Consider the following 16,479-nt stretch of genomic DNA (forward strand, 5'->3'; position numbering starts at 1 on the left):
TTCTGCTTCAAATACTACTTACTTTAGAAATGTAACTCACTGTATTTTAAAATTCCTAATCTTTCATTTCTTTTGCTAAGCTCTTAAGATTGCTTTTCTCTTCTTTGGACCTCAGGCCCTGGAAGTGGACTAGTTGTAATCATGACAACTCACTCTCATTACTGGTCCATGTGTGGTCCTGGCCCTCTTTTATGTACCCATCTGTCTATACTAACTTCCTGTCCACCCATCTGTGGTAGTCAGTGTCCATGATCCCACCACCCAGCAAGTAAACTAGAGTCATCATCATAACTTACAGTCACTCGTGTGGTCCTTGTCTGTTACCTCCCCCCGTCTCCTCCCACCCGGGGAACCATCGTCCTGAATCTTCATCTTTCTCCCAATTTCCTTCTTATATAGTTCTATCTCATTCGTGTGTGTGTGTGTGTGTGTGTGTGTGTATAACAGTATATGTTATTGAAAGATACAAACACAAAAATACATATTTTTAAACTTTATGAAAAAGAACAGACTGTGATCAGTTGGGAGTTTTTTCACTTGATGTTACTAGTAACATTCATCCACATTGTGTGTGTCACAGCTCATCCATTTGACCACTGGCAAACACTTCCTGTGCAGCTGTTACCACAGTCTGTTCCTAAGGTGTGTGCTGTTGTGAGAGTGCTCCTGTGAGCTTCACCGTACGTCTCTCCTGTGGTACTTAAGCAAAAGTGTCTGTGGGCTGTATACCTACGGGAGAATTGCTAGGTCGTATGGTGTGTGGATCTTTAATTTTTCCAAAGCAGTTATGCCAACTTACATTCCCACCAACAATGAATTAGATATCCTGTGGATCCATTTTTGCTGCAATACTTGTATTAGCAGAATTAGAAGGTTTTGATAGTTGAATGGCTATGATATGGTCTCTTGTCAGTTTGCTGGGTATATTTCTGATGACTTTAGAAGCTGAATATCCTTAAATGTATTTTTCTTTGAAAAACTGCTTTTGTCTTCAGTGGTTTTATCCTTAAATGTATTTTTCTTTGAAAAACTGCTTTTGTCTTCAGTGGTTTTGTTTGTTTCTTTGTGAGCTTTAGGCATTCTTTTTTAAATCTCAGTTCTTGCCATGTGTTAGGGTTTGTTTTACATATATCTCTCTGTTTCTATCTTGTCTTTAGTTTTCTGTAGGGAGTCTTGGTAGGCACACATACTAAACATTTTTTTCATTGAGGTGAAATTCACATAACATAAAAATTCACCATTTTAACACAAACTATTATGCACTTAGTACAGTCACAGTGTTGTGCTACTGCCACCTCTATCTAGTTCTAAAACTTATTAGTCTAAAACACCCCATACTCATTAAGTACTCACTCCCCATTCTTCCCTTCTTGCAGCCCCTGACAACCACTAATGTGCTTTCTGTCTCTGGGGATTTGCCTGTTCTGGATAGCTCATATAAATGGAATCATACAGTATGTGACCTTTTGTGTTTGGCATCTTTTACTTAACGTAATGTTTTTGAGGTTTACCAACATTATAGCATGTATCAGAACTTCACTGGTCTGTGTGTACCAGGACTTTTTAAGGAAATTGTGAAGAAAAGGGCTACAAATATATTTTTACTGTGCATGTCAAAATCCTATCCTATCTTACTGACTTTTAAAATAGGAACTTCTAGAGTTACCCTGTTTCTGATTGAATTGCACTCCACCCTGCAACCCCCAAGTATTCTTGCTGTCTTTCTATCAAGCCACTCTCATTATCACAGAAATGAGATACAGCAGGATGTGGAAAACCAGGGACGGGGAGAGGATTTGCAATGGAGTGTGGAGTATAGGGCAGTTAGGTTCTTTGTTGGTTCTACAAGTGGCCCGATGATGTTTTGTCTTAAAGGTTCAGAGAGCATTGGGAGTTTGGAAGTCAGACTTCCTTGGCAGGTGGTGTGTTTTCCCTCTCTACTTGATAATGAGTTATCTTTTTCTAAAGTGAAAATTTCTATTTACATTGGCGGTGTATGGAAATGCATGTATGTATGTTGTAATTCTGACAGTAGTGATAAAGGCCCAGATTCCTTGCACCACCACCCTGGTCCTGGGCCTCTCTGCAGAGGTAGACCTTGGTACCAGCGTGCTTTGTGTTCTGTATCCTCTTAGCTTTCTCTTTGTATCTCCCTTCTTGTCTATATACCAGTGATTTTCAACCTTTTTCATCTCGTGGCACACATAAACTAATTACTAAAGTTCTCTGGCACACCAGGAAATGTAATATTTTTTTGCTGATCTGACAAAAAAATAGGAATGATTTTGATTCATTCACATGGGATGGCTGCTGTTGTGTGGCTGTTGTCATTTTCTTATTTGACGATCCAAGGGAAAAGAGGTCCATGCCCCTGACTTAAGTCAGGTATTGCATGTTTTACAAATTCTTGTGGCACATCAGTTGAAAATCGCTGCTATATACATATAGTTGTAGATACTGATTTATGGGTCCTTTAAAAAAAACATTGACATACTGTTTACATTGTTCTCCAAGTTGTTCTTTCCCACACTGGCATCGGGAGGCCTTTCCATGCTAAGATATGCAGGTGTACCTCTTTCTTTATAATATCTACGTAGTATGTGTTCCTTAGTTCAGAACAGTGATATCCAGTAGAACCTTCTGTGGCATTGGAAATGCCTTATCTGCTGTTCAGTGTGGTGGCCACCAACCACCTGGCTAGTGACTGTTGAGCCCTTGAAATGTGCTTAGTGTGAGGGGAGAAGTGAATCTTTCATTTTATTTGGGCTTAATTAATTTAAATAGCTACATGTTGAGATGTTTAAAGCATAAGTTTAAATGAACCCATTTTTCCCACCATTTCCCTCTTGATGAACTTGTTTTAATTTTTTACTCTTTAAATTGAAATATTTTATTTTCAAAATTATTTTAAGTCATGCTGCTTTGGAATTTCTTGTATTAACATTTTTGAGTACTTATATGAGTGTTTTGGTGGGAATTGCTTGATTGAAAAATATGTGTATTTAAACATTTTTAAATAGATAGTGCAAAATTTTCAGTTTTCTGAAAACCTAATATTTAATAGATACTGTAAAAATTGCAGTTATCTAAAGGGGCTGTATTAATTTACACTCCTAGTAACAGTGCTTATGATGGTGCCTGTTGCCCGTGCCTTGATTTTGCTAATTTAGAAATAAAACAGCACTACATTTTTGAATTTTTTACTCCCCTGATTTCTAGTGTGATTATCATGAGGGCTTTTTTGGGGGGGGTACAGAATTTTCCCCATCTAAAATAGGGTTTTGTATTCTTGCTGTGGTTTTGGAATTTCAGCAGGATGTGTCTGGGGTGGGCCTTTTTTCCATTCATCTCTCTAGATACTCAGTGGGTCCCTTTCATTACAGGGAATTCTTTTCCCTGTAATTTGGTATTTTATCCTTCTATTTTTTTCCCCTTTGGGAACTGTTACATGCAACTTTTGGATGTAGTCTATACTGTTTAACTTTTTTTTTTTTTTTAAGTTTTGTGGCCTCATATCCCTCGTTGTGGGAAAATTCCTTGGCTTCCTTTCCCAGGTTGGTTCTTCAGCTGTGTCTGCAGCCAGCCAGCTGTTGAGTTTCTTACTTGCACCATAATCACTTCCACTTCCTGGATTTCTTGTTTAGTTCTTTTTCATAGAAACTTGTTCTTTGTTTACACATGTTTTTCTGCTTTAACTTTTTTTTATTGTTGTTGAGTTACAGTTGTCCCCACTTTCCCCCCTGTTGCTCTACCCTGCCCCATCCAACCCCTGCTTCCAAACACACTCTCCTCCCTCCCCATTGTCCTTGTCCAAGGGTCCTTTGTGCATGTTCCGCTTCTCCCCCCCCCCCATTATCCCCCTCCCCTGCCCCTCTGGTCCCTGTCAGTTTGTTCTTTATTTCCATGTTTCTGGTTCTTTTTTGCTCATTTGTTTGTTTCTAAGTACCCATCAGTAAATGAGAGAATAAAAAAAAAAAAAAAAAACCCTCTGGTACATTTACACAGCGGGATACTACGCAGAAAAGAGAAAGAAGGAACTTCTGCTTTAACTTCTGAGGAGAACATAGACCTATTTTTATTAAAGAGTCCTTTCTTAACTGTTTCCTCAGTTATTTCTTCTCTTAGCCAGGTTTGTTGCTGTTTGATGACATTTGATAAGGCAGGAAAATACATTGAAAAACAGTTTAGAAAGATTTCTAGTGAAAATAAGGAAATTGTCTAAATGTAAATATTTTTTGCTACCTTACCCACTGACAGTGTAGGATAAGTTAGGCCTTCGTATAAGAACCTCTGATCTATGTGGTTAATCAGTTTTTTGTTGGTTTACTAAGTATTTACAGTTTAGTGCTTACCATATGCTAGGCATTGTCCATGGTGCTAGCTATTATTTTAAGTGCTTGTAATCGTGAGAAAAAAGCAGTTGGAGATATATTTGAATGAAATTATGTAATTTAATGATGTGATTAAATGTTAAGAACATGAAGTATTGAAAGTATTACCAAGATGAAGTCGGAAACATACTCAGCTTAAAAATAATTCTGTCTTCTAAACTCTCGGTTGACTATGGATGTATCTTCAATTAGAATTATCACTAGCATAGATCACGCCAAGTGTTCAACTTCATTGACTCCAGAGCAGACTGATACTTTAGTTATTTTCTTAAGGGCTCTTAATATCTTTATAAAACAGCACTGGACTGATTGACTTTGAACAAATTGGTTTCTTCATTATAAGACCGAGATACAGTAAATAGTGGATGTATTAATTTGGAATTTGACAATTACCTTGGGTTCAGATTGCATGGATATCATCCTTACACTGTGAAATGACAACTTCCTGATGACATAAAAATGTTTTCATACCGCATTACCAATATCTGTTGGCATGTAGAAATGAGCTAATCACCAATTAGCCCAGGTGTTTTCCTGAAAGAGGTCTGTGAGGCTCATACCTTGATAATATTTTTTTCTAGGTAGGCATTTCTTCGTTTTCCAAAGGAGAAATTTACTCTGAACTTTTTTCTTTTTGAAAAACTTTCATCAAACAACCAGGTGACAGTTTTGAGTCAGTTGCACTGTTCTATTTACTGATCTTTGGGTGTTGGTGTGAATGGCTTTGTGGAGTCATGGCAGTAACTCCTGACCTCTCGTCTGTCATAGATCCCGGATTACAGGAATGCAGTCATCGTGGCTAAGTCTCCGGCCTCAGCAAAGAGGTAGGTGGGTGCTCACAACTGAGTGCTCCTGGGTCTGCATCCAGGGTTCAACCTCAGTGGTGCCCACTGGTGTCCCTTATTTTTATTTTGTGGACTGATAGTTTAAAAGATTGTTTACTGACTCCATTTGTTAAGTGGTGATTGATTTTCTTCTTTTGTTACAACCCCAATCTGTAACCACCAGTCATGTTTCTTGACTAAAGCCATCTAGGTCTGGGCGTTTCTGACTGAACGCTTCCCTCACTCCCAGATTGGCTGCTGCTGGTTGTCAATCTTTAAGTCTGGCATTTATAACACTAGCAAATACACTTTGTAGTTGTGTACTGCCTTGAACTCAGTAATTTATTAACAGGATTGTATCCAGCCCAGTGACCACATATTGGTATGTGTTAAAAGGTGACATTTTACAAAACTAAAACACCCTGAGGCATTCAAATGGGGCAGTGCTGAGAGAGTCACCTGTAACCAGGAGTAACTGTTGAGTTGTCACTCTATTACCTGCTGTGTTTGGGCTGAGAGGGTTTTGTATACTAGTGTTTCCGGAGAGGCCACTCCAGTGCAGAGGGAAAGAACAAAATCGAATGTAGGAAGAAAGAAGTCTTTTTCCTAAAAAAGCTGTAAGATTATTTTCCACAATTGGATACGTTTGCTCACTGGGTCATTGCTGAGCCCTGTGCAGTGGAAGAGAAAGGGGCATCTCCAGCCCAGACCCATGGATTGGTAGTATTGACACAGGGCGGGGCAGGCTTGACACAGCAAGCGTGGTGTGGAAGGGTGACAGATAAGCAGTTCTCCCTGATAACTTAAGAATGGCATTTGGTACATCAATTAGGTTGGCCTTAATGATAGCCATGAAGGTGCCCTATTCTTAGAGCTGTCCTCCTAATGCAGCCAGGGCTGTGCCCACATGTGCTGCTTTCAAGAAGCTCCATCAGTCTCCCGCTGCCCATTTGATTAAGTCACAGTAAACTGACTCATTTTGGAAGATAAACATTTCAAACAACTTTTTCAAACAGAAAGGCTGAATTAATTTTAATTTAGTAATTTATTTTTCTCTGATGTACAGGCTTTTAAAAAATTAAGGTAAAAATCACAACATACAGTTAACCATTTTAATGTATACGGTTCACTGGTATTTAGTGCATTCACAATGTTGTGCAACCACCACCTCACTCCAGAACACCCTGTGCTCCCTACATAATCATTCTCCGTTCCCTTCTCCCCTCAGTGCCTGGCAACTAGTAGTCTGCTTTCTCTTTCTGGACTTGCTTATTCTGGATATTTCATATAAATGGAATCATACCATACATGGCCTTTTGTGTCAGGTTTCTTTCATTTAGCATAATGTTTTCAAGGGCCATCTATGTTGTAGCTTGTGTTAGCATTCCATTTCTTTTTATAGCTGAATGATAATTACACTGTATGGATATACTATACTTTATCTGTTCATCAATTGATGGACATTTGGGTTGTTTCCACCTTTTGGTTATTTTGAATAATGCTGCTATGAACATTTGTTTATAAGTTTTGACATTGACAAATGTTGTTATTTCTTGTCGATGTATACCTAGGATTGAAATTCTATGTTTACATTTTTGAGGCACCACCAAACTGTTTTCCAGAGCAGCTGTTTTCCATTTTATGCTCTGACCAGCAATCTACAAGGGTTCTAATTTTTCTACATCGTTATTAACATTGTTTTCTGGTTTTCGAATGTAGCCATCCTAACAGGTGTGAAGTAGTATCTCATCGTGGTTTTGATTTGGATTTCCCTAATGACTAATGATGTTGAACATTTTTTCATGTGCTTGTGGCTACTAGTATGTCTTTGGAGAAATGTCTACTCAAGTCCTTTGCTCATTTTCTGATGGAGTTGTCTTTTTGTTGTTGAGTTGTAGGACTTATTTATATATTCTGGGTACTAGACCCTTATCAGATACATGCTTTGCAAATATTTTACCCCATTCGGTAGGCTGTTGTCTTTTCCCTTTCTTCATACTGTCCTTTGACGTACAAAATTCTTAGTTTTTATGAAGTCCAATATAGCTTGTTGGTTGTTGCTTGTGCTTTGGCATCATATCTAAGGTGCATTGCCCCTATGTTTTCTCTTAATAGTTTAAGTTTTAGCTCTTATATTTAGATTGTAGAGCTGTTTTGAGTTAATTTTTTATACGGAGTGAGGTAGGGGTTCAGCTTCTTTCTTTTCCATGTGATTATTCAGTTTAGTCATCCAGCACCACTTGTTGAAAAGACTATTCTTTCCCCTTTGAGTGGCTTTGGCACCATGTTAAAAATCAATTGGCCATAGATGTTTACATTTATTTCTGGACCCTTGGTTCTATTCCATTGTCTGTATGCCAGTACCACCTTGTTTTCATTACCGTAGCTTGGTAGTAACAGTTAGATCAAAACAATCAGAAGTGGGTGGCAGTGGGAGTATAGACTTTTTACATGTCCTCCATGAACACCAAGAGGGGAGTGGCCTTGCTGCCACTGGTTGGTGAAAGCTGTGACTCCACTGGGCCTCCTTGGACACCACCCATGGGGGTGGGGGGAAGGCACCTCTTCACTGCCGAGGGGTGGAAGTCCAGGTTTCACGCTCCACTGACCCTGGCAGGTAGGGCTCATCATTGCTGAGTAGGGATGAAGTCCTAGATCCCTATTTGGTTTTCTCTTAAGTTATGCATTGGGGGTTTTGGGGTGCATCATAGCTTGGCAGGGGAGGAAGTGTAGATCCTCTACTTGGTCTTTACTCATGTAGCGGTGGGATGCAGTTGCAGTTTTTTCCATGATGTTTGTCTGGAGTAAGACTGTTAGAGTTGTCAAGTTTTCTCATGTGCAAGGCTGTTCCTTTCTTGGTCCTTTGGACAGAGAGAGTAGGCTCTTTGGGGCTTTGCCCACTGGCATGTCTGGGTTGCCTGTTTCTCCAGCCTGCAAGTCTGGGATAATTCCTAAAGAAAGCCCAGAGGGTGCACCTCTGAGTCATTTCTCCAGTCCTGGGACCCCTAGCCAGTCTGCTTTCTCCTTTCCACCATTAGTGTTTTCTTCTGTGTGTTTCATATATGTGAGAAGGACCCCTGAAAAACGGGAGGGCCCCTTGTAATATAGGCTTCCTCCACTAGGTGAGTGTTCTAGGAACCCATCTATATCAGTGTAGCAGCTGGCGTTGTTGTGAGAGGCTGCATTTGGCTTCAGTGAATTGTTTTTAATTTTAAGACTGAATATTCAGTGTGTTTGCCCATTTCATGATGGATGATTTGTGAGTGCACCTCCCCAACACCACACTGAGTGTTCAGCAGTTTTTGACCAAAATGGCATGACCCCTGTGCCCCACCTTCCCTATTATATGATCTCGTTTTTGCTTCCCTGGATGAAAAAATTTCTCAAAGGGAAATGTTTTTGCTGATGTGGAAGAGGTGAAACAAAAAATGACAGAAGCATCAAAGGGCATCCAAATCGACGAGTTCAAAAACTGTTTTGAGCAGTGGAAAAAAAGTCTCAATAGGTGTATTGCATCAAATGCAGAGTACTTTGAAGGTGACTGAAATTTAAACATGTAAGAATAAATACACAATTTTTATTAATATATTACATTTTGGGGGGTCCCCCCTTGTATAGTATCCGGGGTTTTAGTTGTACTTTGTGGGAGGAGTACTCCATCTCAGTAGAAGCAAAGGTGGCAGCAGTATATTTTGATAATTTTTGTTTTCCCCACTAAATACCATGATGAATTTTCTTTTGACTTGCCCATCTTGGTAGGCTTTTGGTAATTTCTGTAATTCTCCTTTTACATTTAACATCATGTGTGATGAGGTGGATGGATGAATGGTAGAGTTTTTTCATTGTAGTAGCCTTTTGTTGAGCTTATTTGGCATTAGTATGACAGTGGTGTTTGTCATTTATCTAATCATACGTTTATTGAGAAACTTCTGTGCTAAGCCACATGCAGGCCTTGGAAGATGCCCTCAGGGAGTTTGTGTTGTGTGTCCAGTGTTACTATTGTGGATCAAATGTTTGTACCCCCACCCAAAGTTCATATGTTGAAATTCTAATCTTACCCACTGTGATAGTGTTAGGAGGTGAGGCCTTTGGGAGGTCATTAGGTCATGAAGGTGGAGCCGTTGGGGATGGGACTGGTGTACTCATAAGAACAGAGAGAGCTTGCTGCTCTGGCTCTCTGCTGTCTACCTTCTGAGGATAAGAAGATGGCCACCTGCAAACCAGGTTTTCTGATGGTTTGGTCTTGGACTTTTGGCCTGCAGAACTGAGAAATAAATTTCTGTTGTTTAAGCCACCCAGTCTGTGGTGTTCTCTTGTAGTAGGTGGAACTGAGACATCGATACTATCTCATTTGACCTTCTGTACCTAGGAGGTCAGCATTTCTCTCTCACAAAGATGAGGAAGCACACCTAGGGAGACGAAGAAACTTATCCAAGGTGATTCAGCTACCTGCTCTTCACTGGACGGTAGTGACACAACTAATTACTTCTTAGAATGTTTTCCATGCCAGTGCTTATGGGATTTGGGTCTTGGCCAAATATGATTGAAGTTGATTTGTCCATTTAACCTGGTCTTCACTTAATACATATATGAGTTAGTTCCACTGCATGCCCGGTGCTGTGCCAAGTTTGGTAGACAAAATTTCGACAACAGTTTTCTTTTTTTTTTTAAAAAATTTTTTTTAATTTAAATATATTTATTGATTATGCTATTACAGTTGTCCCATTCCCCCCCCACTCCACTCCACCCTGCCCACCCCCCTTCCTCCCACATTCCCCCCCCATAGTTCATGTCCATGGGTCATACTTATAAGTTCTTTGGCTTCTAAATTTCCTACACTCTTTTTACCCTCCCCCTGTCTATTTTCCACCTATCATCTATGCTACTTATTCTCTGTACCTTTCCCCCCCCTCCCCCTCCCACTCCCTTAATGACAACCCTCATGTTCTAGTTGTTTGCCTAGTTTGCTCTCATTTTTGTTTTATGTGTGGCCGTTAATAACTGTGAGTTTGCTGTCATTTTTACTGTTCCTATTTTTGATCTTCTTTTTCTTAGGTAACTCCCTTTAACATTTCATATAACAAGGGCTTGGTGATGATGAGCTTCTTTAACTTGACCTTATCTGAGAAGCACTTTATCTTCCCTTCCATTCTAAATGATAGCTTTGCTGGATACAGTAATCTTGGATGTAGGTCCTTGCGTTTAATCTTGGGTAATGTAATTATGATGTGCCTTGTTGTGTTCCTCCTTGGGTCCAGCTTCTTTGGGACTCTCTGAGCTTCCTGGACTTCCCGGAAGTCTATTTCCTTTGCCAGATCGGGGAAGTTCTCCATTATTTGTTCAAATAAGTTTTCAATTTTTTGTTCTTCCTCTTCTCCTTCTGGCACCCCTGTAATTCGGATGTTGGAACGTTTCAAGGTGTCCTGGAGGTTCCTAAGCCTCTCCTCATTTTTCCAAGTTCTTGTTTCTTCCTTCTTTTCTGGTTGGATGTTTGTTTCTTCCTTCTGGTCCATACCATTGATTTGAGTCCCAGTTTCCTTCTCATCACTATTGGTTCCCTGTACATTTTCCTTTGTTTCTCTTAGCATAGGCTTCATTTTTTCATCTGTTTTTCGAACAGATTCAACCAAGTCTGTGAGCATATTGATAACCAGTGCTTTGAACTGTGCATCTGATAGGCTGGCTATCTCTTCGTCGCTTAGTTGTATTTTTTCTGGAGCTTTGAAGTGTTCTGTCATTTGGGCCTTTTTTTTTTGTTTGTTTGTCTTGGCGCGTCTGTTACTTTAAGGGGCGGAGCCTTAGGTGTTCACCGGGGCGGGATAATGCTGGTTGCTGCGCTGTAACGCTGTACGTGGGGGAGGGGCCGAGTGGGAGCAATGGCGCCCGCCTCACTCTCCTCCGGATTTCAATCTTTCACTCCGATACCCACAATCAAACTGGGCCACTCTGGTGCTGGTTCCCGAGTAAGTGGGCCTGTGCACACTCTAGGCCCCTGTGGGTCTCTCCAACAACCTCTTCTGTGAGGCTGGGAGTCTCTCCTGCTGCCGCCCCAACCCCCAGGGGCGCTTTCAATCAGAGGTTTGAGGCTTTATTTCCCCGAGCTGGAGCCCTGGGTTGCACGGTCTGGGTCTGCTTCGCTGCCCGCCGTTCGTCAGGTTTATCTGTGGGCGAATGTGGTTCCGCAGGGTGCTACCCGTCACTCTGCCTGTCCCACTCTCCGCCACTCTGAGTCAGGCCCTCTGGGTTTATCTGTGCAAATGTGGGGCCGCAGGGTCTGCTAGTGCTCGGACTGCCTGCGCCATTTGTCCCACACTCCGCCAGTCTCAGTCCTGCCACAGCCATGCGAGTCCTCTCCACCCCGGTGCCCGTCTCCGCCCCTCCTACCAGTCTGGATGAATGTTTATTTTCTATTTCCTTGGTGTCGGTCCCCCTTGCTGTTCGATTCTCTGTCAGTTCTGGTTGTGCGAGGAGGCGCAGTGTGTCTACCTACGCTGCCATCTTGGTTCCCCCACCTCGACAACAGTTTTCTAAGGTGGTGAGCGGTAGAGTCATTTCTCCTGTCCTCTGGAGCTTGCTGACTGCCCCCTAGGCTGTTTGGCCTGTAGATCATTAGGTAGATTGGAGTGAAGGATCCAATCTTTTTTTTCCCCCACCTTCTGTAATTTTGTCCGTGTAACTTACACTGCATTAAAGAAGTATTGTAAGATGGAGATAGTTGCTATAGAAGGCTAATTTTTATACAGATGAGGTTATAAAATAAAATAATTACAGCTTGGGGCTTGTTCTCCGCATTAAAAGTGTTGTGAGAGTTCTGTGGTCAGTTGCCTCTGACATGGTGAAGTTGACTTCATGGCTCTCTGTTTCCCATAGCTATGGAGTAGTGATTTTCTTTTACTCTAATGTCCTGATTTGCACATTCATCCAGAGTAAGAGTTTGAAATAGCACTATCTGGCTTAGAGACATAACATTTTTTGAAACAATATTTTATTGCTTATGCTATTACAGTTGTCCCAATTTTCCCCCTTTTCCCCCCTCCACCCAGTATCCCCCATTTCCTCCAGCAATCCCCACACCATTGTTCATGTCCATAGGTTGTGCATATAAGTTCTTTGGCTTCTGCATTTCCTATACTATTCTTAATATCCCTGTCTATTTTGTACCTATCAATTTGTGCTTCTTAATCCCTGCACTTTTCTGCCTATTCTCCCCCTTCCCCCTCCAATCTGGCAGTCATCCAAATAATCTCCATACCTGTGATTCTGTTTCTGATCTGCTTGTTAGCTTTGTTTTTTTAGATCCAGTTGATAGTTGTGAATTTATTGCCATTTTAATGTTCCTAATTTTGATCATCTTCTTTTTCTTAAATAAGTCCCTTTAACATTTCATATAATAAGGGCTTGGTGATGATGAACTCCTGTAGCTTTACCTTGTCTGGGAAGCACTTTGTTTGCTTTCCATTCTTAATGATAGCTTTACTGGGTAGAGTAATCTAGGTTGTAGGTCCTTGCCTTTCATCACTTTGAATACTTCTTGCCAGTCCCTTCTAGCCTATAAAGTTTCTTTTGAGAACAGCTGATAGTCTTATGGGAACTCCTTTCTAGGTAACTGTCTCCTTTTCTCTTGTGGCTTTTAAAATTTTCTCTTTATTTTTAACCTTTAGCATTTTAATTATGTGTCTCGGTGTAACCTTCTTTGGGTCCAACTTCTTTGGGACTCTCTGAGCTTTCTGGACTTGTAAGTCTATTTTCTTTGCCAGATTTGGGTTTTCTTTCATTATTTTTTCAACCAAGTTTTCAATTTCTTGCTCTTCCTCTTCTTCTGACACCTCTATGATTCGAATGCTGGTACGTTTGAAGTTGTCCCAGAGGCTCCTTACTCTATCCTTGTTTTTTTTTATTCTATTTTCTTTTTTAAAGATTTTGTTTATTTGTTTATTTATTTATTTTAGAGAGAAGGGAAGGAAGGGAAAAAGGGAGGGAGAGAACCATTGGTGTGCAAGAGATACATTGATTGGCTGCTTCTCACACACCACCAAATGGGAACCTGGCCCACAACCCAGGCATTCTGCCCTGACTGGAAAATGAACTGGCGACCTCTTGGTTCACAGGCTGGCACTCAGTCTACTGAGCCACACCACCCGGGCAGATTATTTTTTTCTTGCTGTTCTGATTGAATTTTTCTTCTTCCTTGTGTTCCAAATCTTTGATTTGATTCTTGGCTTCATCTCCTTTACTGTTGGTTCCCTGTAAATTTTTCTTTGTTTCACTTAGTGTAACTGTTTTTTCTGCCTTGGTCTTATTTATGCTGTTGAAGTACCCAATGAGTTCCTTGAGCATCTATTAACCAGTGTTTTGAACTCTGCATCTAATAGGTTGCTTATCTTCTTTTTGTTTAGTTCTTTTTCTGGAGTTTTGTTCTGTTCTTTCATTTGGGCCATATTTCTTTGTCTCTTCATTTTGGCAGCCTCTGTGTGTTTGTTTCTGTGTATTAGGTAGAGCTGTTTCAATTCCCTGTCTTGGTAGCGTGGCCTAATGTAGAAAAGCGCATCATAAGTTGGATGGGGCAGAGCCTTAGGTAATTGCATGGGCAGGGCAACCCCTGTTAACCAGGTTGATGGAGTCTCAGACATGGTGCTGCCGCTCTGTGTTCGGGAGGGCTCAGAAAAAGGACAGTGGCAGCTTTCTGGCCTCTGGAGTTTTGTTTGGGAGGAAGCTGTCCCCCAGCACTAGCCATGATGCTAGATACTTCATTTTCTCCCTTATGCCACTGGTACCCTTCAAGCTGCTGCCCTGGTGCTAGACCACGGAGGGAGTGAGTCTGTGTAAGTCCTAAGTCCCTTGCAGACCCTTTAAGAGTAGACACTGAGAATCCCACAGTTTCTTCTACCACCCCAAACCGCACTGATTTTTATAGCCAGAAGTTCTGGCAACTTCCTGGCACTGGCACCCTGGGCTGGGTGGTGTGGTCTGGGGTTCGGATCTCTTGCTTGTGAGATTTCTCTCCTGATTTTTACCCACCACACGTGGGTGTGGGACCGCCTGTTTCTCATCTCTGCCCCTCCTACCTGTCCAAATGAATGTGACTTCTTTAATTCCTTGGTTGTCAAACTTATGTACAGCTCCATTTTTTGATGATTTTGGGTTATAGTTGTTTTGTAGTTCAGTTTTAATTTTTGCTGCGATTGTGCAAGGAGGTGAGTCATGTTTACCTACACCTCCATCTTGACTGGAAGTGACATGCTATTTTTTTTATCTGATTGCTTCCAGCTTCTTCCTCTAAGTACTTTAATTTTTTTTTCCCTTACCTGAGGACATTTTTTCATTGCTTTTTTTTTAGAGAGGAAGGGAGAAAGGGTAGGTACTATTGATGTGAGAGAGAAACATCAAATGGTTGCCTCCTGTATGTGCCTGGATCAGGGATGAAACCCACAACCTGGGTATGTTCTCCAACCATGAATCACACCCACAACCCTTTGGTTATGGCACGATGCTCCATCCAGCTGAGCCACACCAAGTTTTTCATTTAGCATTTAGTTTTTCATTTTTCATTTAGTTTTTCATTTTCTAACCTTAGAAAACTGTTGTAGTTCATTTAAAAGACACTCTAGAGCAGCAGGAAGATAGTTAAAACTAGGAGTCTGTAGACATGAGCTGGGGCTTAGCCGGTGTTTGTGATAGCCATGAGAACCATAGTCAGGCAGTATCTACAAGCCTCAGTTTTCCTTATCAGTGAAATGAAGATAGCTTCTGTACTGCTTGTCTTACCTTACAGTTGTAATAAGCATCAGGGAACATATGAAAGGATTTTACAAGTTAAAATACCACTGTGCAGCCCTGACTGGAGTGGCTCAGTGAGTAGGGCATCATCCATAGACTAAAGGTCACCAGTTCAATTCCCAGTCAGGGCACATGCCTGGGTTGTGGGCCAGGTCCCCAGTTGGGGGACGTGCAAGAGGCAACCAATTGATCTCTCTCCCTCTCTTTCTCCCTCCCTTCCTCTGTCTCTAAAAAATAAATAAATAAAATCTTAAATAAATAAATAATAAAACACCACTGTGTAGAACAGAGGTTGTTGGTGCCCTTAGAATTCTAAAGTTATTGATGAATACGTGGAGTCTGTGGTTTTAGAGTTCTTTGACAGTAAGCAGTTATTTTGAGGAAAAGGGTCTTCTAAGAATATAATGTTGCTTTAATAAGAAAAAAGTACTTCCTTTAGCGAGTTGTTTGGAATTCTTTTCTTAAAATAACTGAGTGAGTAGGAAAAAGTCTGAAATCCTGTGTTGTGTTCTAACCCATGATGTAAATTAACCCTCATCATTGTACCACCAGTATAGCAGGATTGAGTTGCTTTGGAATTCCTCTGTGACTGTTAGTGTATCATACAGTGTGGCCTAAAGGAATCATGCTGACTCTTTTTTGGAATCAGGTGGGAATTCAAGTCACATGACTAAGTTATATAAAGTATCCAAAAACTAACATCAGTGTGCACATAATGATTTTATTTATCGTGAAAGTACAGTTGGTCATTGAACAACACAGGCTTTAGGGACACTGGCCATCTGCACAATTGAAAATCTGCATATAGCTTTTGATTCCCTCCCAGAACTTAACTGCTAGTAGCCTACTGTTGACTGGAAGGCTTACTGATAATGTAAAAAATCGATTAACATATTTTGTATGTTATGTATATTATATACTATATTCTTGCAATAAAATAAACTAGAGAAATAGAATATAATAGAAAATAGAAAAATAAAATAGAAAGAAGAATATCATTAAGAATATCATCAGGAAGAAAAAATACAATGTCCATTGAAAAGAATCCATTTAGAGGTGGATCCACATTTAAAACCTGAGTTGTTCAAGAGTCAGCGGTATTGCCTTTAGTAGAGGTTAAGTGGTATTGAAACAGCATTATTCTAAGAATTAGCAGACCTCTATGGATCCCAGATGGAAAAGACTTCTTTAGAGGATGACTAAGGTTAATTCTTTTGACAATAATCTTGTTTATAAAGCCAATCTTGAATATGAAGGATGAACTAATCTCTGTGGTGCCAGTCTCCATGAGATTAGGGTGGAGCAGAACCTAGTAGAGACTCTACCTTGTATTTGTCTGACCACTTTTTTTGTCTGAGAATTTCCTTAAAAATCACTTTGAATTTTTTTGCCCTGACCATTGTGGCTCAGTTGGTTGGGCACTGTCCCCCAAAGTGAAAGGTTGCTGGTTCAGTTCCTGGTCAGGGCACATGCCTGGGTTGCAGGTT

At 40.7% G+C, this 16,479-nt stretch overlaps 1 protein-coding gene across 6 annotated transcripts in view; it reads left to right on the forward strand.

The window, feature by feature from the left end:
• Nucleotides 1-16,479, forward strand: part of PRPSAP2 (phosphoribosyl pyrophosphate synthetase associated protein 2) — a 67,497-nt gene that overhangs the window by 26,231 nt on the left and 24,787 nt on the right. For all 6 annotated transcript variants that reach the window (XM_053910672.1, XM_053910673.1, XM_053910674.1 and 3 more), the window contains one exon: nt 5,160-5,215. In XM_053910672.1, coding sequence (XP_053766647.1) covers nt 5,160-5,215 — 56 coding nt within the window. The remainder of the gene's footprint in view (nt 1-5,159; nt 5,216-16,479) is intronic.

Source organism: Desmodus rotundus, chromosome 9 (assembly GCF_022682495.2).
Source record: "Desmodus rotundus isolate HL8 chromosome 9, HLdesRot8A.1, whole genome shotgun sequence".
NCBI classification, from domain to species: Eukaryota; Metazoa; Chordata; class Mammalia; order Chiroptera; family Phyllostomidae; genus Desmodus; species Desmodus rotundus.